Raw genomic sequence first — 20,392 nt, 5'->3', positions numbered from 1 at the left:
ATTTTATAAAATATTAGAGTCATATGAGCAACGAGAAGCAAAGCCCCCAAATCTCTTCCAGAGAGCCAGCATGTCACCTCATCTGTGAGGTTTGCCGGGCCTAAGTTTGTAGCCATTTTGAGAGCATAGAAAATGTTTTCACTCAGGTGAATGCTAAAGGCAGACCTTTAGAAATGATAGTTCTTGTTCTTTGCAGGAAGTGGTAGTGGCTTCATAAATGGAAATCAGGCAGGTCATGGTTGTTTAAATATTATATGCCATTAAGAGTAAACGTGGGACTTTTGACTAATTGCTAATGATTACTGCAGGAAAAAGGGATGCTATTGGTAATTAAACATTGAAAATTCATCCTTTACATTCCTGGAGTAAACAACTTTTTGTGTTCATTGAGAATGTTTTTATTTTGAATATTAGTAAGTGTTTATTTTGGAAGGCAGTTGTATAAAATTGTTTGCTTTTGCCAGGTGACTAGCCTGGCATTGTAGCAGTAGATACTGAGATTTGAGTTGGCAAAAGCATCTCTTCTGCAAGGAGAGATCATCTAGGAGCGAGGCTGGGAACTACTCCTGCAGGCCTCTTCTCGGCACCGTGGCGCTCGGGAGCTGAGGGGCACTGCTTTCAGCTGCACTCAAGCCCCCTTGATGAGAGATTGAGGCTCGGAGCTTTGAATGTGGTGTTTTCCAGCAGAGGTGAAGAGGCAGTGGTTTTGACTGAGTCCCAACAGATTCGAATTAAATCATTCTTCCTATGGCCGGTGACCCCAGAACAGATCCTGAGAGCTTCTTTAAGAACCTTCAGTGCTGTTTTAAGAATGGTTATCCGTTGACACTCAGGATTTCTTAGCTTTTAAACTTTCACCTTCCTTTCACTTAGAAATGTTGGCACACCAGTTAATACTCCAAAATGACTGCTGTCTTCCAAGTAGTGCAGTATGTTATGTGTCACGCTACTGACTTTATTTAATTTCCAGCTCCTATACCATTTAGAAAGAAAGAAAAACAAGAAAAAGACAAAGATGATGTGGGGCCTGACAGATTCTCAACACTCACAGGTTTGTAGACCGTGGACTTCCTGGCTCCTTCATTCCCAGAGCACATATTTCATAGCACTGTTTCTTGGGCGCCGTAAGCGCTGCCTTTTTAGAAGAGTGTGTCTGTGTGTGTGCAGTGGGGAGTGTGTTCTTCATAGCTCTGTGGCTTCCCGGTGGTGGCCGCAGGGAACCTCCGTGTGCTCTTCCTGCAGACTGCCACCGCCATCCTCATCCTCATTATCATAACTTCTGTTTCTGATGAGGCCCCCGCTGCTGAGCCTCTAGGCATACCCTACAACTCGAAGTCCCAGTGGGACCATGCCACATGGGGCCTCTTAGGGAAGAGTGGTGATGGTTTTAGTGTGATGCATGCCCCGTCTTTGGATCATTGGTCAGATAGCTTTCTCTCACATTCGTCATAGAATTCTAAATTTATTCCCTTCTGTAGTTCTTGATTGTTCTTGATTATTCAGGATCACAGTGAAATTTCGTTCTACCTAATCATTTCCTTTTTTTGTGATAAAGTGTTCAAACAGTACCATAAATTTATATACTTCACTAATTTTTTATGGCTTGAATCATTTTAACATTGCTATCTGACCCAAGGAAGACACAGCTAGGGATTGGGTTCTTACCTTACTCAGCATTTGTGTTTTTGCAGCTTCTGTTTGGCACATTATGAATGAGTAGCCTTATAGGAATGAGTTTGAGAAGTAGTGTTAGTGACCCCACCTCGAGTTGGATAGCTTTGTACTGTTTCCGACGGATGGAGAGCATCTAGACTGGAAATTAATTTCTCACCTCTTTTTTTCTCATCTTGATTTTCAACTATGTTATCCTACTACATTAAAATGAAGATTTTTATTAAAAAATGGTATAGGTTTCCAAAGAACATCCTCCTCAAATAGCTCAGCGTAGTACAGGTAGAATCCCATTTTAATGCATGTTATTCTGGTATCTGGTTGCATGTATTTGGATATATTGCCATGGTCTCTGGCATACATCCCTGCTTTGTCTGGTGCCGTGACTCTCCTGGAATGAAGGGTGGTAAGGTGCTGTGTCCAGGCCAGCATTCCCTGCTGAGAGCCGTCAAGCCTATCTTACTCAGTCAGCAAATACTTGTTGAACATCTGACTCATGCCAGGCACTGTGCTAAGTGTTGTGGTTATTCAGTCAAATCACGTGACCCCTCTTCTTCAGGAGCCTACGGTCTGATTGAAAAGAGTTGGAAACATATACCACATTCCTAGTGTTTATGAGTTCACCAGTGTTTATGGAGTGAAATACTCTTAAGGAAATCTTGTGTTTTTTAAATGTTAAATTAAAAAAATTAATTTTTTGCTTGCGTCTTTGGGCAAACGTTTTTCTTGGTTCTTGGTGCCTAATCTAGGAGCTAAGGAGAGTAGGTTTTTCCATAAGGTATTTATCTCATTTTCTTTGTGTTTGATTCAGGCAATTTAGCTTCCCTACTAGTGCAGAAATTTCTGCCCAGTCTTAATTAATGACTTGTTGGAGATTATCATTAAATCAACTTTTAAGTGATATGAAGGGAAATTTCTTAACAGTCTGTCCATAATGCAGTCACCCTATCCTTTTTTTCATGTTCTTTCCCAATCTTTCCATATCAGTACATGGCTTTTTCATGATTGAATCAGAGTATTGTGTAATTTTATATTCTTCTTTTACTAAATGTTAGTTCATAAACCCTCTCCAGTTTCTAGTAGACATGGTTGGTTTTAATAATCTGTATTGGCTCACAAATAACCTGTCATATGATTTGATAACATTCTGAATGTTTTCTTGCCTTTGGATACTTGAATTGTATCCAGTTTTTTTATGATGAAAATATTGCTCACAGCTTCGTATATACTGCATATTTTGTTTTCATTTCTTTTCTGGGATAAAATTATTAATCACTTAGAAATAAAGGTTGTAAGCAACGTTATGGCATTCCCTATGGTTAGCCAAATTTTATTGTTCCTTTTTCAGAACGCTCAGCAGCACTCAAAACCAATAGCAAAAAAGTACTTCCCCTCCAAAGAAAGATTTTCTAATGATAGAAAAGTTTTATCGGTTTACATTTTAAAGATCGGATTTTATTAGGATTCTCTTCTCATGCATTCTAATACCATTACGGCAGAAAGATTAAATTAGTTTGGAAATCCTCTCTCTCTACAGTTGACTGCAGTTTTACAGAGACATGGATACTAAATTTTTTTTCCCCCATGGAAACAGAAGAGCCCATGAGCACACTGCTGAACCTCTCTGTACCTGCTTTCCTCGTCCATAAATAGAGGTGGTTACAATACCTCCCTGTAGGGTCGTTGTGATGATTAATTGAGATTGTACATATAAGGTGCTTAGCACAGTTCCTGGCACGTGGTAAGTGCTCAATAAGTGCTCAGTAAATGTTAGCTGCCATTATTTTTAGCTGCTATTCACACACAAACACACACAGACACAAAACCTAGTGGGTTTTTTTTTTATGTGCTTTTAGACTTTCTGAAAAATGGGATTCTACCAGCATGTGGACACTTGTGGTTACCTTCTTGGTCTACATCTCCCTGAGGAGTTTGCGTTTCACTACAGAACTTGATTTTGTCCCATAGATCTGTAGCAGCCCTTTGCCTTGATGGCTCTTAACATCTTAGACTCCAGGGACATATTTTGAGGCACCGATTTTGCTGACAGGATAATGGTCCTGACAGTAAACAGTGCTACCTCTGTGATGGTGGTAAACTTTTTCTCCATGTACCCTGGGTACAATTCCAGCACGTTCCAGCGGTGGCTAGATTCTCTCGGAGTGCCTCTCACACCATCGCACGCACAAAAGTGCGCTCTGCTAGCCGGTGCAGTGCCACCATGAGATTCAGTAAGACAGAGTACTGATACCCGGAGCTGTAAATGTGTAGAAAGAGAGTCATGCAGGAAGAATGGAGGAAGGCATTTTAAAAAAAATAATTACTATTTAAAAGGGTTTAATTCTAAATTCGGTACTTCCCCCTCCTTTAGCATGGAGATGTCTGCATACATGAATCTGCATATAAAGATGCACTGTTGGAAGTTCTGTCAGCATGAACTGATAATAACAGTAACTTGAGCGGAAGCGCTTTAGAAATCCATCACCCATGTAGTCTGCGCTGAGCTTCCCGACACTGTCATGCAGAATTTTGGCAATGATGAGAAGGTGGAGCTAATCCTCCCAGTTCCGTGCTTGGGCAAGCCCTGAGACCGCGAAGCGGGATGAGCAGGCAGCTGCATGGTGCCTCTTAACACCGAGATATGTGCTCTTTTTTAAGTCATACCTCCTAATCCGCCTTTGGGATTATGCTACTGGTGTCGTACTAACATCAGAATTGCTACAAACCAAGGGGAACTGATTCTCTCACTCTCCTTTCCCTGCAGATGATCCCAGCCCTAGACTCAGTGCGCAAGCTCAGGTCGCTGAGGATATTCTGGACAAATACAGGAATGCCATTAAGCGAACCAGCCCCAGTGAAGGAGCAATGGCGAGCTATGAAAGTACAGGTGATCATCATGATAAAGATTTGAATACCGTTGACCCTGAAGTGGGGTGTGTGTGGGGGTGAGTGGGTAGGGGCACCAACCTCCCACATAGTTAGACTTTTGACTCCCCCAAAACTTAACAACTGATAGCCTGTTATTGACTGGCAGCCTTAACAACATGAACAGTCAGTTAAGACGTATTTTGCATGTTATATGTTACTATATACTGTGTTCTTACAGTGAAGTAAGCTGGAGAAAGGACAACGTTGTTAAAGTCATAAGAGAAAAAGACATTGACTATGCTGCATGTTTTTATTGGAAAAAAGAAAATTCCACATAGGAGTGCCTGGTTTGTTCAATCAGAGGAGCAAATGATTCTTTTTTTTTTTTTTTTTTTTTTTTTTTTTTTTTTTTTTAAAGATTTTATTTATTTATTTGTCAGAGAGAGAGAGAGTGAGAGCGAGCACAGGCAGACAGAGTGGAAGGCAGAGTCAGAGGGAGAAGCAGGCTCCCTGCGGAGCAAGGAGCCCGATGTGGGACTCGATCCCAGGACGCTGGGATCATGACCTGAGCCGAAGGCAGCTGCTTAACCAACTGAGCCACCCAGGCGTCCCGGAGCAAATGATTCTTGACCTTGGGATTGTGAGTTCAAGCCCCACGTTGAGTGTAGAAAATACTTAAAAAAAAAGAAAGAAAGAAAGAAAACAGTGTATAAGTGGACTCACACATTTCAAACCTGTGTTTCCCGGTCAAGTGTTCTACCTTTGGTATCACAGTGAGAAGTGTTCGGAATAAGTAGCTTTTTGACTACTTTGAATAGCTGTCAGAAAAATACAGTATAATCCCTAAAATAAAGAGGAAAGAGAAGTATATAAAAGCATAAATTGTATACTGCACATGTTTCTTTAAAAAAAAATTTTTTTTTTTAAATTTATTTGACAGAGATTGAGAGAGAGAGAGATCGATCACAAGCAGGCAGAGAGGAGGGGTGAAACAGGCTCCCTACCGAGCAGAGAGCTCGATGCAGGCCTCGATCCCAGGACCCTGGGATCATGACCTGAGCTGAAGGCAGAGGCTTAACCCACTGAGCCACCCAGGTGCCCTGCACGTGTTTCTGCTTTTGTGTGTGCAGGACTGTCCCTGGGAGAATCTGGCTGGTAGTGTGAGTTGGCTTGAGGGAGAATTTAAAGGGAGCATAAAGGGCAGCCAGAGTAGAGGTGAATTTCCCATACATCTTATTTTGAAAAGTTTCAAAGGACAGAGAGTTGACTAGTACAGTGAAGATCTGTATTCCCTCTCTCTACTTGGGACTTTATCAGTTGTTAACGTTTGGCTGCATTTTCTCTATATTTTTTCCCGGAAGCATTTGAAATGGTCTCCTAATAAAGATAGTTGTCCCACATAAGCACAGTATCTTTATTATAGTAATGAATTTTTATTCCTTTTGATTTTATATACGAGTGTATTCTCTAAATTGGTTAATTAAAAACATAGAAACAGCTGTGGGAACCACAGGTCTGTTGTGGCTGCATTTGTGAGTCGGTCCCAGCTCATCGTTTGGGTGGTGGGAACAGCCCTAGTAAAGAGCTCGGGGGAGCTGAGGGCAGGGTTCACCTCGGCCTCCAGGTAGCCGAGGGCTGTACAGCAGGCCACTTTCTCCTGGGGCAGGATTCCAGGTCTGTAACACGAGGTGGTTACGTAAGATGATTTGTGAGGCCCCTCTTCGTTCTGTGGTGTGGCAGTTCTGATTAAAGCATTATCGGTTAAGTCACAGACTTTCATCGCCTTGGGTTAAGATTGGTAAGAGAAGGCAAAAGTCATTCTCTTTGTGACACCTGCCCTCGTGATCTGCTATCAGCTGTTTTAAGCGAGCTTGCTTGCTTGCTTTTTTTGAAGAACTCTGACTGTAAAGCATAGTGCTAATTTATGGTCAAGTAGCTCTGAACACCTCATGTGAGACTCTTTCCGGTTAACCCGCTTCTGTCCTCTCTTGGGGGATGGGTTTGTGCAGAGGTCATGGGCGACGGTGAGAGCGCCCATGACTCTCCTCGAGAGGAGACGCTGCAGAACATCTCCGCCGACGACCTCCCGGATTCCGCGAGCCAGGCGGCCCACCCCCAGGATTCTGCTTTCTCGTACAGGTATTTCTTTGACAGGATTTTGAATTTGAGGCTCTGGGCTTTTCATCACCACTGCAGTCACGTCAAGTCAGATGACTCATTAGGCCACCGAGTGACTGTCTAGAGCAGAGAGATAAGGACGGAATGCTGTGTCCGGAAGAGACTGCTGCACTCTGGATGCCGTGTAGCAAAGGCTTTAATTCAGGGCTGAAAAAACAATCTCCTCATGTGCCCTCAGGGGTCATGTCAGTGATTTAAATGACACAAGTGGCCGTCCCTTTGCCCACACCAAGAAATGCTGGGGGAGACTGGACGGGTGGCAGGATCAGCTGTCGTGGCAGATGGTCGAGCGGTAGGAAGGGCTCTTGTCAGGCTTGTCTGCGGCAGGATCAGCCTTTCTCAAGAGATGTGACGGAGGGCCTTCTTGGTGTGGGTGAGGAGATGGCTCTGGGGACTTCTGTGGCCCCTGCAGACCCTGGCATAAGGCCCCCTTTGCATTCTCTTCATAGTGCCCTCATAGAGACGCAGTGTGTGTTACAGGGTCCAGAGGATTTGCTGTTTGACTGATTGTGGTGACTTGACAGAATGAGCCTTGAGCCTTGCCAGGGTCTTGCTCCTTGGGTCACCAGAAAGCCTCTTCCTTTAAGTGAGGAGTCAGTAAATAAAAAAGTATCTGTTATTTATGACTTCTTGAAACAATTGAGTCCTGAGATAGTATATTAATTTATATGGTAAGTGTTCATAAAGTGTGACCGCTCTCTGCATAAAGAAATTAACATACTTTTGGGGCACCTGGGTGGCTCATTCGGTTGGGTGGCTGTTTTCGGCTTGGGTCGTGATCCTGCCTTCCTGGGATTGCGCCCCATTTGTGCTCTCTCTTTCAAATAAACAATCTTTAAAAAAAGAAGAAGAAGAAGAAATTAATGTACTTTTGACTCATTCTTCAGAGACGCAAAAAAGAAACTGAGACTTGCTCTTTGCTCTGCGGATTCTGTTGCTTTCCCAGTGCTCACCCATTCAACAAGGAACGGTTTACCGGACCATACAGACCCAGAGGGTAGGTTTTTCCTGTATTTATGGGTTGAGCCATGTGAGACTGCCTGTATTCAACCTATGTAAGCTATGTAGCAGTTCCATGTGGTTCCATTAGTCTATTTGTATTAGCATCAGGTAAGGGCACTTTGATTCCTGATGCTTCATTAAAGTGAGGGGCAGGGCTGCTTAGTTCTTCTGATCCCTGGTAGAGCGGAACGGACATCCCAGAGGCTAAGGGCTGGCGTGCAGTGGAAGTTGTCGGCAATAACAATTCTCTCTCTCATTTTTTGTTTAGACAATGAAATTGTATGCTTCTTAAAAGTTCAAATAGCTGAAGCAATTAATTTACAAGATAAGAACTTAATGGCTCAACTTCAAGAAACAATGCGTTGCGTGTGCCGCTTTGATAACAGAACTTGCAGAAAACTGCTGGCCTCTATCGCTGAGGACTACAGGTAACTACCCCAGCCTCCTGCACCTGTGACCCAGTGGCAAGGATCTTCTTCCCTGTCTTTATTTCACAAGTGAATCTAGGCTTACGGCAGCATCCTGGGCTGTATTTACCTGGGTGTAGATTTCCGAGGAACACATTTGGTTATTTATCTGGAGATGTAGTTGTGAATGAGCAGCTCTCACAAAGAAGTGCACTTTCCTTCAGCTTTGCACAGAAGCAGTGTTTGCAGAGGTGAGGCCAGGAGAACTAGGATATCCTGCTCCTTTTCTGGGAGGTGACCAGAAAAACTACTTCCCTGGAGCAGGAAAGCAAGTGTAGCCTAAAAATTGCTGCCTCCTGTCTGCTGCCTGCCCTTTGCCAACACTTCAGGAGAAGAACGTCAGTGAGATTCTTAGGGGACGATGAGGCCCCCAGGCTGAGGGGATGGGTGCTCTAGTGATCGCTACAATTAGAGTATAAGCAAATTACCGATGATACGTTTAATGATCTAGTGGCATATTAACCTGTATTTTGTTGTTTTAGTCTTCTGTAGCAATCAGTTTCCTGTGAAGTGTGAGGTCCTGCCAGCAGGGAGACCATGGGCCAGTATGAAATAGATCAAGGATGCCAGGGGACTTAGTAACATGTCATGAGTTAGGCAGCTAAGCGTTTAACCCCGTAGGTGTTCTTCTTCACCAACATGCAGAATGGTTCCGTTCCTTGAGCTGGCAGCAGGATTAGCCCTTAAGACAGCTGTCTGCAGCCTGATGTGGCTAATGCATAAAACCAAAGTCTGTGAGGTCATATTCTTTCTTTAAGAAAAATTAGGACTCTTTGTCTCTAAGAAAGTGTGCACTGTATGTATGTGATGTCCTGCAAAGCCCCTTTCCTTTTAGGAAAAGGGCGCCCTATATTGCTTATCTCACTCGCTGTCGGCAAGGACTGCAGACCACACAGGCCCACCTGGAAAGGCTACTTCAGCGGGTGTTGCGGGACAAAGAGGTGGCCAATCGTTACTTCACCACTGTCTGTGTGAGGTTGCTGCTTGAGAGCAAAGAAAAGAAGATCAGGGAATTCATTCACGGTAACCGAAGACCTTTAGATTAAGCATCTTTTCAGCCATGTGTTAGTGGGGAAATTCGGAAATTTTTGTATTGCTGGTTTGAGTAGTTGCATGTCTAAGAGTAGTCCCTTAAATTCCCAGATGTTTTATGGATTCTTAATCATCTTGATGTGGAACCAGTAAATTTCATTTTTACCGTGGATCGAATACCTGTAGTTTATACGAAATTGGGAAAATTGGTTAAGGTTTTGGATCCACAAAATTCTTCTCATATTTAAAAATAAAGCGTATCATTAAAGTTTTTTAAATTTTTATTTTTTAACATTTATACTTAAAATACCATTATAATTAATGTATGGTATCGTATTAGCTTTAGGTATATCGTATAGTGATTCAGCAATTCTATACATTAGTCCAAGTATGTCATTTTTATAACAAGCCCCTTGCTGTTCTACTTTTGCATTTCATATTTCTTACCTTTCTCACAATTTTAATGATTTGGCCACATATTCTTCTAAACTAAACTGTTTCTAGATACTTTTGGCTTTAAGAGAATAGTATCTGCATAGCTAGTTATTAAAATGATTTCTGTAATTTCCTTTTTAAAATTATCCAGATAGTGTATTTAAAAAATTATTATTTTGCATTGGAGACTTTCAGCAACTCACAGCAGCTGATGATAAAACTGCTCAGGTAGAAGATTTTCTGCAGTTCCTCTATGGTGCGATGGCCCAGGACGTCATATGGCAGAACGCGAGCGAGGAGCAGCTTCAGGACGCCCAGCTGGCCATCGAGCGCAGTGTGATGAATCGGATTTTCAAGCTTGCTTTCTACCCTAACCAGGACGGTGACATACTGCGTGACCAGTGAGCACTCCCATGTTTACTGCGTCCCCGTTGATCACATAGGGGTACATCAGCCAGTCCCTTGTTTGACACAAGCTGTGCTGAGACTTAGTATGTGACAATGAAGGCAGCACGTGTTACCGTTTTTCACCTGTCTGATCCCAAGAGCAGAAGGAAGGATAACGCTCTGTTCAGGGCGGTGGGCATGAGGCCTGCGGGCGTGTCAGTTGCGGGGCCTGTTTGGGCGGCGGGGACTGTCCGCTGCTCTTCCCCACCGGCGGCGCTCGCCTCCTTCCTCTTCCCTCGGGTCTTGACTGCAGCTCCTCCTCCCTGACCTTTCCGACCCGGTCCCTTCCCTGGCAGGGCTCTCCTGGGCCTGTGTCCCTGTCGTCAGCACTTGCCTCAGTTGTGCTTGTACATTTGGTAGCGTCCGTCGGGCCTCCTCAGCGTGGCACCACTGACATTTGGGGCCAGATAATCCTTTATGTGGGAGGCGGCCATGTGCCTTGCGGGGTGCTTAGCAGTGTCCCCGGTCTGTGCACACCAGGTGCCAGTAGTACCCTCCGGCTGTGAGAACCAGGATGTCTCCAGACACCGCCAGATGTCCCCCGGGGGCGGGGGGGGGGGGGGCGCCGAACCACCGCCTGCTCGATTGCTGCTGTGTGCGGTTGTGTGGCGAGCGTCCTCCGGCGCCGCAGCATCATCGGCTGGTGAGAGCAGGAGTGTCCCGCTCACAGTCACTGCGCTCTCCCCTCATCGAGCACAGCGCCTGACTTCTATATGCTCGATACCTATTTATTAGGAATGAAAAGCTCTACGTTTAAATATAAAAAAATATCTGGAAATGTATGGTTCTCAATAAAGCTGATTTTAAAAAATAATCCTAAAAAAAAGTCCTGAGAAGAAATACCTGGAGTGGTAACGGGAATTATATTTTGGATAATGAGACTGGGGATGATTTCGTATTTTCCATTTTCCCTTTTTTGCATTTTTCTGGAGCACTACTGTACCCTCTTTCTGCCCCCAGCAAAGTGTCTCCTGTGCCCCTCCCACCCGGCTCCCCCCCCCACACCCCACAGTAACACTGGCTTACTGTGCCAGGCGCTTTCAAGGGGTCCACGTGATAAGACCTTGGGGTGACTCATGAGTGGTTTATAGATGGTTTCTTTCATGGAAATGCTAAGATCTTGCATGTATGTTCTGTGAGTGCGTTAGGATTGTTCCAGTCCGCCTCTCCCACTGGTTCACGCTCTCAGAGGTACAGCCAAGCTTCTGTGTTTAATTCACCAACTGGGACCTGTTTTCTCTCCAGAGACCAGTTTTGGGCTTCCAGAATGGAATGAAGAGTTAGGGACATTCACACTGTATTTACTGCAAAGAGGAGCTTTGAAGCGGATTACTTGTATGCTCTCCTCCACAGCACTTCTGCACGTTTTATAGAGCGGACAGTTAACACAGTGTTTTGGAAAGAACAGTAGAAACCAAGAAAACTGGGTTTAGCCCCTGCTCCTAACCCCTGTGTGACCTTGGGCAAACCCTTCACTATTTTAAGCCCAATTATTTTCATCTATGAAATGAGAGAGAGTTTGAGTGTTCTCAAAAGCTCTTTCTCTCTCTCATCTTCTATGATCTTCAGTTTTTGGCTTTTGATCCCTCTGCTTCCTCGTGCTTTGTACTGATTAGTGTGTCCCGGTGGCTTCTGGGCTGGGCCTCCTCTCATCTGTCCCCTGGAATGCTGTCCTTGGCTGGGAAGGAAGAACTTCCCTCTTCTTGTCCCCCCACAGCTCCCTTAGCATTTCTAAGCAGAGCCGAAGTGTGAATCTTTTTTTTTGACAAGACGGAATACTTACAGCTAAGAGATACTCTCCGCTGTAATTGTGATCTCTTATCTTGAAGCAAGTCTAAATGTTTTAAATGTTTTGAGAAAAAAAAAATCAGTTATGACTCTGTGTGCCTTATTATGTGAAATATGTATTTACATCTGTGTTTTGGGGGTTTGCAGGGTTCTTCATGAACATATTCAGAGACTGTCTAAAGTAGTGACTGCAAATCACAGAGCTCTTCAGATACCAGAGGTAATGTAGGTGCATACGGCCTGGGCGGTGCTGGTAGTTGGTCCATATACCCTATGCGTGGAAACAGTGTAGTAAATTACAAAACACAGTTTGCATTAGATGTAATTCTAACTATAAAGTTCTCAAAGGTCTAGGATTAAAATTGTCTGGCATGGAACGGCATGTCAGTGGGGAGATGAGGAGGTGGAGGGCCCCGAAGCCACTTGGCCTCCCGCCACAGTGCTCCCCACGGATGTGTTTTGTTTGTTTGTTTGTTGTAGAGAGAGCATGATGGAGGGGTCTGAAGGAGAGAGAGAATCTTTTTTTTTCTTTTTTTCTTTCTTTTTTTTTTTTAAGATTTTATTATTTATTTGACAGACAAAGATCACAAGTAGGCAGAGAGGAGGAAGCAGGCTCCCCGCTGAGCAGAAAGCCTGATGCGGGGCTGGGTCCCAGGACCCTGGAATTGTGACCTGAGCCTAAGGCAGAGGCTTAACACACTAAGCCACCCAGGCGCCCCGAGAGAGAGAATCTTAAACAGGCTCCGAACTCGGGTCTTGATCTCACAACCCTGACGTCATAATCTGACCCAGAATATGAGTCAGACACTTAAAACCAACTGAGCCCCTCAGGCGCCCCCTCCATGGATGATTTTGTAGTCCTATTTCTGCAGAAAAGTCCCATTTGAATAAGGGATCTGGTGACACTCCACAGAGTGTGACAACTATTATTCCAGGGGAAGAAGTTAAATCTGAATGTGATGTCAGAATTACCTTGTAGCGTCATCCAATTTTTACAAAATAATAGGGAAATTTCAGGTATTTGAGCTTTCTGGTTGTTTTGTTAAAATCTCCACTAATGAAATATTGATTAGCATGAGTTTTTAAATTATTTTTTGATTTTTTTGAGTCTGTTATTTTTAGAGCTATTGCAACAATGTGCAAATTTTTAAAATTTTTTCTTTCAGAAGTAGCTTGTTGGGCTTTTAGAATCAGCTACTATGTGTAGAGAATTTCCATTCTACTTAGGAATTATTTGAAATTTTTTGAATTCTGGATTTGGTGTTATTGTATGTCCTTTCTTCCATTAATGGATATCTGGGTTACTTTATTTGAAAATGCAAAGCAGATTATTTAAAAGTTTAGAAGTGAAGCTTTAATCTCGGTGGGAGAGGAAGGAACAGCAGTCTGGCATTACTGAAGAAAGGAAAAGGCACCAAGCTTGTCCTTCTGCTTCCTGGCACCCAGGTTGCCATAGTGGCTTCCTGTGGTTGCTGTTGGATTCACGATCTGCCTGTCTGTCTCTGGTCTTACTTAGGTTTATCTTCGGGAAGCCCCTTGGCCATCTGCACAGTCGGAAATCAGGACAATAAGTGCTTATAAGACCCCCCGGGACAAAGTGCAGTGTATCCTGCGCATGTGCTCCACCATCATGAACCTCCTGAGTCTGGCCAATGAGGACTCTGTCCCCGGAGCAGATGACTTCGTGCCTGTTTTGGTATTTGTGTTGATAAAGGTGGGCCCCTCACTGTTATTAATGAGAAGAGTTTATTTGGCATTTCTGAGCAGGCTGGTGCAGGGCTCCCCCCACTCCAGGGACCTCGGCTCTTCCAGTCCCAAGCTCTGTGTTACCCAGAAAGAAAGAGTCTCATGTGAGGTTTTGTTCTGTCCAGAAGTTACGGTTTTCAGAAGAAAGAATAGGAGGACCAGATTGCTAGATGAACGTTTCCAGCTGTTAGGTGCCTGAGGTTCTTGGTTGGGGCTTGGTTGTAATTACTGAGCGAATGAAGGAAGGAAGAATGAGGGCTCTTGTTTTATAATTGTGCCATATTATTTTAAAACATACTGACATCTCTCTCTTTTTTTAAAGATTTATTTATTTGCAGTGTCGGGGGGCATGAGTGGGGAGCAGCTGAGGGCGAGGATCTCAAGTAGACTCTGCACCGAGCACAGAGCCTGACGTGGGGCTTGATCACACAGCCCTGCGATCATGACCTGACCCAAAATTAAGAGTTGGACACTCAACTGATGGAGCCACCCAGGCTCCCCCTATTTGTGGTATTTCTGCAATCCGAACTCTTAGCTCAGGCAGCAACCCCCGGGGGCCGTGTGCGCTCAGCCTTCGTAACTCCAGCTCTGGCCTCGCTCTTGTCTCCTCCACGTGGGGCGCGTTAGTTCGGTGCAGGGCCCCTTGGACGTGTTCTGAGGCACAGGCCTTGCCTTCTCCCAGCCACTTAAAACACGCATGTCCGTTCTTTTCACAGGAAGACAGTGAAAAAGTGAGAGATGTTCTGTGTTACCTCTGGCAACAGAGGGTATATTATCTTTTTAGTTTTTTTCTTTCTTGGCTGATTCTATCCAGACTTAGAAGTCACTTGGCATATAGCATTTTTTCCTTATCTAACATTTTGGAATCCTGGGATGTTGAGTAAGTCTGCTGGGATTAGTTCAGCCTCCTTCGGGACCAGTAAGCTTCAGTGACTTACAAGGTTGGAAAGCTCTAGATAGCCCAGCTGGCATTTGAACCTGAGTTACCTTTCCATTGTTGCCCTTAGTGGCTAGGTGTTTCATCACTTCCAAAGAAGAATTTGGGGATTATTTTCAAAAAGGACTGGCATCTCTTTCACAGAAAAACATTTGAAGATGTTCACTTAGATGATTTTTGCAGAGCTATACATCTTGAGTATTTGACTCTCTCATTTTTCACTTCTCTAGGCAAATCCGCCCTGCTTGCTCTCCACTGTCCAGTATATCAGTAGTTTTTACGCCAGCTGTCTGTCTGGAGAGGAATCCTATTGGTGGATGCAGTTCACAGCAGCAGTGGAATTCATTAAAACTATTGATGACCGAAAGTGACCAAGACCAAGGCCCACCAAGGCCTCAGACTGTTAGGCGGGCAAACAGATCTCTTAGAAAATGTACCAGCTGCTTTGAAGGCTGAAGATTGTTTTTGTATAATATTGTACAGCATTCAGACATTTTAAAACAGATCTTTACTAAACAGATTAATGAGCTAACAAGCAGGTTCTCTTTTCTTTGGGCTCTTTTCCTTTCTGTTGCATATTTGGTTATTTTCTTGTCCCAAGTAGAGAATTAGTACTGCAAAAAGGGACCACATTTTTCAGGTATTTTGAAATATTAAAAAACAGAACAAAATCTAGAAAATTCCTAGATCTCCATTCATGGATACCCATTCTTTCCTTTTATTTAAAAAAAAAATAAAAAGAACAGTACACCTCTTTTTAGATGCTGTCTAATCTTATATGCATCTAATGGAAGGAAGATACCAGTTGCACTGAGAATTATAATGGTGGTGACATTAGTGGCATTATCTATAAATACACTCACCGAAATGAAAAGCTAAGAAGGAAATGTAAATATAATATATATTTATATTTGATGTAATATGGACATCTTCAGATTCTAATAAACAAGGAGTATTGCTGATAGTAGGCTGTGATGTACCCTCTTGTGAAATGGTTTCCTGGACAAAGTTTAAGCTGAGCTTAATAGCAGCAAACAAATACACAGAAATATTTATTAAAGTGGAAAACAGTTTCTTGAACTTTCTAGGTGTGGAGTTTGATGCACAAGACTGCCTCTGATGAGGGTATACTCACTTAGACATTCCTCACCACGGACGTCTTTGAGCCCACAGGAGGAAGGAGGTAGACCCTTTAATCGCCACACATTGCGTACAAAGGAACAGTAGACACCTAATAGGTTACTGTGGTACTTCTTATCTGAAATACTAGATACAGTGTAGAAACCCCAAACTGAACTCCTTTCAAACCTTTAATTGTAATATATTTTTGATGATGATTCACATTGAATGACAGACCAGGAATTCAGTGAATGTCATTTTTTTAAAAACTGATTTGTATTGTCTGCTCTAGTGATACAGGTTTTACTAGTGATAAACTATTTTAACCAACCATATTATTCTTATGGAAAAAAGTCTATTTTGGCAGGTTTCTGTGCCTTTTATTTCCCTCTTCTGAACAAAAGTCTATGTTTCTGTATTTTGGTTTGATTGTATATTGATAATCAGGAATGGGTTTTGGTGTCTGAGAAATTGGCCATGGAGGCACACCAAAGCTTCAAGCACAAGTCCTGTACATAAGTCACGACTGACTGGTTTCACTTTGTACATTTCCTAAACATGGGGAGCTGCTTTTATAACACACCTGGTCCTATACTTTGAGTCCCTTGTTGCGGGCAGCCTTTCGAGGCATTTTTAAGGGAACTGTGACAGACAGCCTTGAGCAGATGAATACAGAGGCTGTCTACTTCTCTCCAAGACCTCTGTGTTTAATTGTGCCTAAAGAAGCCAGAGTTTCTTTATGCCTCCACCTCTTCTCATTCATTTATTTAAAAATACCAAAATAACAAGTTGCATAGGAGTGTGGGATGTGGTTTCTGCCCTCTAGAGAGAGATCAGAATTCAACTAGTACTACAGAATGCCCTTTGGAATGTTAGGCCAAGCACTCTGTGTGGACTGTCAAACTTGCCTAGGCATTAGATTGTCAAATCCGATCATAACTACTTTATGAAACAAACAAACAGTCTGACACAATTTCTAAGACCTAGGGGGAGTCCATTTATTTCAGCATTTGATTCAATAAATGTTAAGTTGATAGAAGACTTGGAATAGTTGAAATGCATTATTGTGGGATTTCCTAGAGATTTTTTTTTTCTCCACATGGTTGCTACACCTCTGCTGTGTTATCACTATGGAAATAAATGTGAAGCTGTGGATGTGGCACAGGGCTCTTTTCTGGGGAGGAGAAGGCGGTGAGTTGGGTGTCTGGTTGCGCTGGAGGCAAGAGGTAAGAGCCAAGTGGTGCCGGAACCAGTGGCGAGGGTAGAAGCCCATAGACCTGGCGCCAGACGATACCTCAGACAGGCAGGGGTTTGGGTCTCGCCTCAGGTGCTGGCCGGGCAGCGCAGCCCCGCTGTTTAAGGGGCAGTGACGTTTCCCTCTGGAACCCCCATGGGGAGCACGGACAAACCAGCATTCCCCGCTGCCGGTGTGATGGGGCATGACTAACCCCAGTGTTGTCTCTGAGTAGAGGAATTGGTAATGGCCTGGCCGTGGTAGGGCCTGGGACAGGCAGTGATTTGATTTCGCTCCTTCAGGAATGAAGAACAGTAGCTCTTTGGTTCTTATGACACTTCCTCCCAGGACCTGTATGAAGGATTTGTGCAAAAGTATAAAATGACCCACAGGAAACATTCAGTAGCCACTGATTATTACATGGAATTTGCAGCAATAATGAATGTTAAATGGAGAGAGAGTGGCTCAGTCCACTGAAATCTTACACAGTTTGTGTGTTAATGTTCTGTTTTTGGAAAACAGTAATAGGAATACAGATTGTCTTTCCTTGTGAAATTATTTTCTTTTTAAACCTGGTAAATGTTTCGTTTTCTCTCTCCACTTTAGTTCACATCTCAGCCGCAGTATTGCTTTCTTCTGATTTTTCCTTTAAAAACCTGCTGATGGAAGCTTTTTTATACAGACTTTAAATCGCTGTAGTAAGAGAATTAGGCTTTGTGAGGGATTGAAAATAGACATATTGCATGGTTTTTCTTTTCCTGTTGTGACCTGGAAGCCTTTGCAGACTTTCAGTCTCTGTCTTGCCGAGGTGCGTGAGCAAGAGAACAGACACTGCCCTGGATGGTAGCGAAGCTGTGCCGAGACCCTGTAGCCGACTGCGCATGCCTGTCCAGCACCACTGTTGAGTCGCGGCCTTCGGGATTCTAATTTGGGCCAAGTCAAGGTCAACTCCATTTTTTAAATGGGGGAGGCTTTAAAGATTCCTTTCTCTGATGTGATTGGGTATGGAAAGGGGAAGTCGGACCACACTTGTTCAAAATTACTAGTGGATTGCATAGAAATGATAGAAATGTGGGGTTAGCTTCCTTCATGTGTGTCTTAGACTTTCTCTTCCTGTCTCTCCATATCCCCTTTATTTCTTTAAGGAAAAGTCTGTATTTGCGGTCTTTAGTTCTTTTAAGTCTAGTGGATTTATTCTGTACATAATTGCCATGATTTGGGGGTGGGGATCAGAAACAATCTTATTGACGCTCACAGAATTTTTAGTAGATGAACAGTGATGACATATTCGAGATATTTTGAATGCCAAAATGCTTGAGAACTTTGCCAGATTAATACTTAATATGTTTTAGAATGTAGGTTACTGAAGAAGTAGGATGACCAAGAATAGCTCTATTACTCCTGAGAACACTCGGAGAAAGGAAAACAGTTTGCTTCAGTGTCATGGTTGGTGTGGAGTCACCGTGGAGCTGGTGTGTCCCACAGGCCTACGCTCAGCAAAGGTTAAGCTCAAGAGGGAGGAAGTCCTCTCTCCTGGGTTAACAGCGCAGACAGCGTGGGCAGTGGCCATGCACCTTAAGAATTCACCCTGCCGAGCGGATACGCTGTCTTACTTAACGGATTCTTGTGCTTCGCCTGTATTAAAAAGCGTCGGACTGCCTCTCCTTGAAACTGATAAAACCTTCTATAAGCCTCAGTTAATGAGCTTGCACAATCTTGTATATGTATAGGAAATTCCTGTCTTCCAATGTGACGACTAATGTATGGTACCATTCTGTAAAGCTGATTAAAAAGGGAGAGCAGTAGAATTCCCTGGATTTTATGTTTCCATTAACTATTTTGCATGCAGAAGTAGTTTCGAAAGTTTCTTTGACTTCAAATGTTACTAATTTCTCCATGATGATTCACACTCGTCTTTTTCATTTGAACCTCTAAGGATATTTGTTAAGTGTGGTCCAGGAGGGAATGCGCGTGAACTCACGGTTACTAACGCGATGGTGAACATTTACTGTTTTCACACAGTTCGTATCTGACCCTCGTGTTTGGTAGCTACTCATCAGCCCTAGTTCTGCGAGCAGAAGTCCCCGTTCCGGTATTCACTGAAGCCTTTATTCACCTTTGCGGCTGAGGGGCGGTGCTGTTAGACCAGGAGCCCTCGTCACAGGCTGACTCTGCAGGCTTCCTCCACTGTCAGAAAGGTGCTTGCCCTATATTGATCACACCTTGTTTAGAAGGAAACAAAAAATTTCAATGGGGGTTCCATTTGCATCCAGTCTGCTCAGTATTAAAATTAATGTATCACTTGCCTAAAACTGAAAATTGAATTCAGCTTTTCTTGCCAACTTGGCATTACCTGTGTGCTTGGACTTCTGTTATATTTGTACCCACTCAACCCCTCTCTCCAAGTAAGTGGCTCTATATGCTTTCCCGAAGGATGCTGAGCTGTGACACTGTTGAGCTAGGCTTTCCTGTAGGGCCGCCTGTAAGACATGTCATGATCCTGAGAAGCAAGATCATTTCTCAGAAGCACCTCTTGGCTATGAATGTGTCCTCTGCCTAGAGATGTAAAGATTCATTGAAGAGCTTTTGCTTCAGTCATTTCATTCCAGAAGAATCGTTTTCCATCTTCTTGGGGGTACCAAAATGCAGTATGTAGACTTAAAAAAAATTTTTGACCAAAGAGACCAGAAAATCTCTGGCCGTGGGGATCCTGAAAACATCTTCCACATTTGGGAATAGCTCTCAGTTCCGAGTCATTGAACCTGTTGTAGATGCTGAACATGAAAACCACAGTAGACTTATTTCTGTTAACTAGGAATTCAGCATATTGCTGGCCAAAAACATTAAATTTTATGTTCCTGTGAAAAGAGTATCTGATGTGATTTTTTTGAAGAAATCTCTATGCTCGACGTGGGTCTTAAACTCACGACCCTGGGATCAAGATTTGCGTGCTCCACCGACTGAGCCAGCCAGATGCCCCTTCTCATGTGATTTTTAAAAAATAGGTTATTTTCACCTCAGCTTTCCTTACTCCTCTTAATTTGTAGGTTTGACAAAAGCTTTGTAAGCAAGGCTGTTCTGTTGACTCATATATGTAGCCGCTGATGTTTCTTTGCCATTTCTGGGGAATTTAGTCAGGGAATCTTGTCCTGACTCTCTCTGACCAAATGAATGACTTTCTCTGGGAGTGGGACCCAAAATTATGCTCTGTGGAGTTCTGTAAACCATTGCTGTCCAAACTTCCCTCTTGAGAATCACCTAGGACTCTTGTTTGTAAATCCAAGTTTATTAAAGATGGAACCAGGAATCTTTACATCTTTTAGTGATCACGCGGCTCTTGCTGTCTGAGCTAGAGAGTCAGGAAAAGACTCAACGTAAAAAAAGAAACCTAGAAGCCACCTTTCAAAGACCTGTATTACAGGTACTCAATCAGCTTTTAAGACGTGAGTCTGAAAAAAAAAAAAAAAA

General features: G+C 43.3%; 1 protein-coding gene across 5 annotated transcripts in view; it reads left to right on the top strand.

Moving 5' to 3' along the window:
- Window positions 1-19,791, top strand: part of GAPVD1 (GTPase activating protein and VPS9 domains 1) — a 79,541-nt gene extending 59,750 nt beyond the window's left edge. For 3 of the 5 annotated variants that reach the window (XM_059143545.1, XM_059143546.1, XM_059143544.1), the window contains exons 17-26: window positions 971-1,051; window positions 4,436-4,558; window positions 6,549-6,678; window positions 7,605-7,714; window positions 7,988-8,147; window positions 9,022-9,209; window positions 9,841-10,054; window positions 12,036-12,108; window positions 13,405-13,602; window positions 14,802-19,791. In XM_059143545.1, the coding sequence (XP_058999528.1) occupies window positions 971-1,051; window positions 4,436-4,558; window positions 6,549-6,678; window positions 7,605-7,714; window positions 7,988-8,147; window positions 9,022-9,209; window positions 9,841-10,054; window positions 12,036-12,108; window positions 13,405-13,602; window positions 14,802-14,942 (1,418 nt within the window). In that variant the 3' untranslated portion in view covers window positions 14,943-19,791. The remainder of the gene's footprint in view (window positions 1-970; window positions 1,052-4,435; window positions 4,559-6,548; window positions 6,679-7,604; window positions 7,715-7,987; window positions 8,148-9,021; window positions 9,210-9,840; window positions 10,055-12,035; window positions 12,109-13,404; window positions 13,603-14,801) is intronic. The other 2 variants (XM_059143548.1, XM_059143547.1) reach the window with 1 other exon arrangement.
- Window positions 19,792-20,392: the final 601 nt, after the last annotated feature.

The sequence above is a fragment of the Mustela lutreola genome, chromosome 12 (genome assembly GCF_030435805.1).
Source record: "Mustela lutreola isolate mMusLut2 chromosome 12, mMusLut2.pri, whole genome shotgun sequence".
NCBI classification, from domain to species: Eukaryota; Metazoa; Chordata; class Mammalia; order Carnivora; family Mustelidae; genus Mustela; species Mustela lutreola.
The sequence above is the reverse complement of the archived record's forward strand: the minus strand, read 5'-3'. Positions and strand labels throughout refer to the sequence as shown.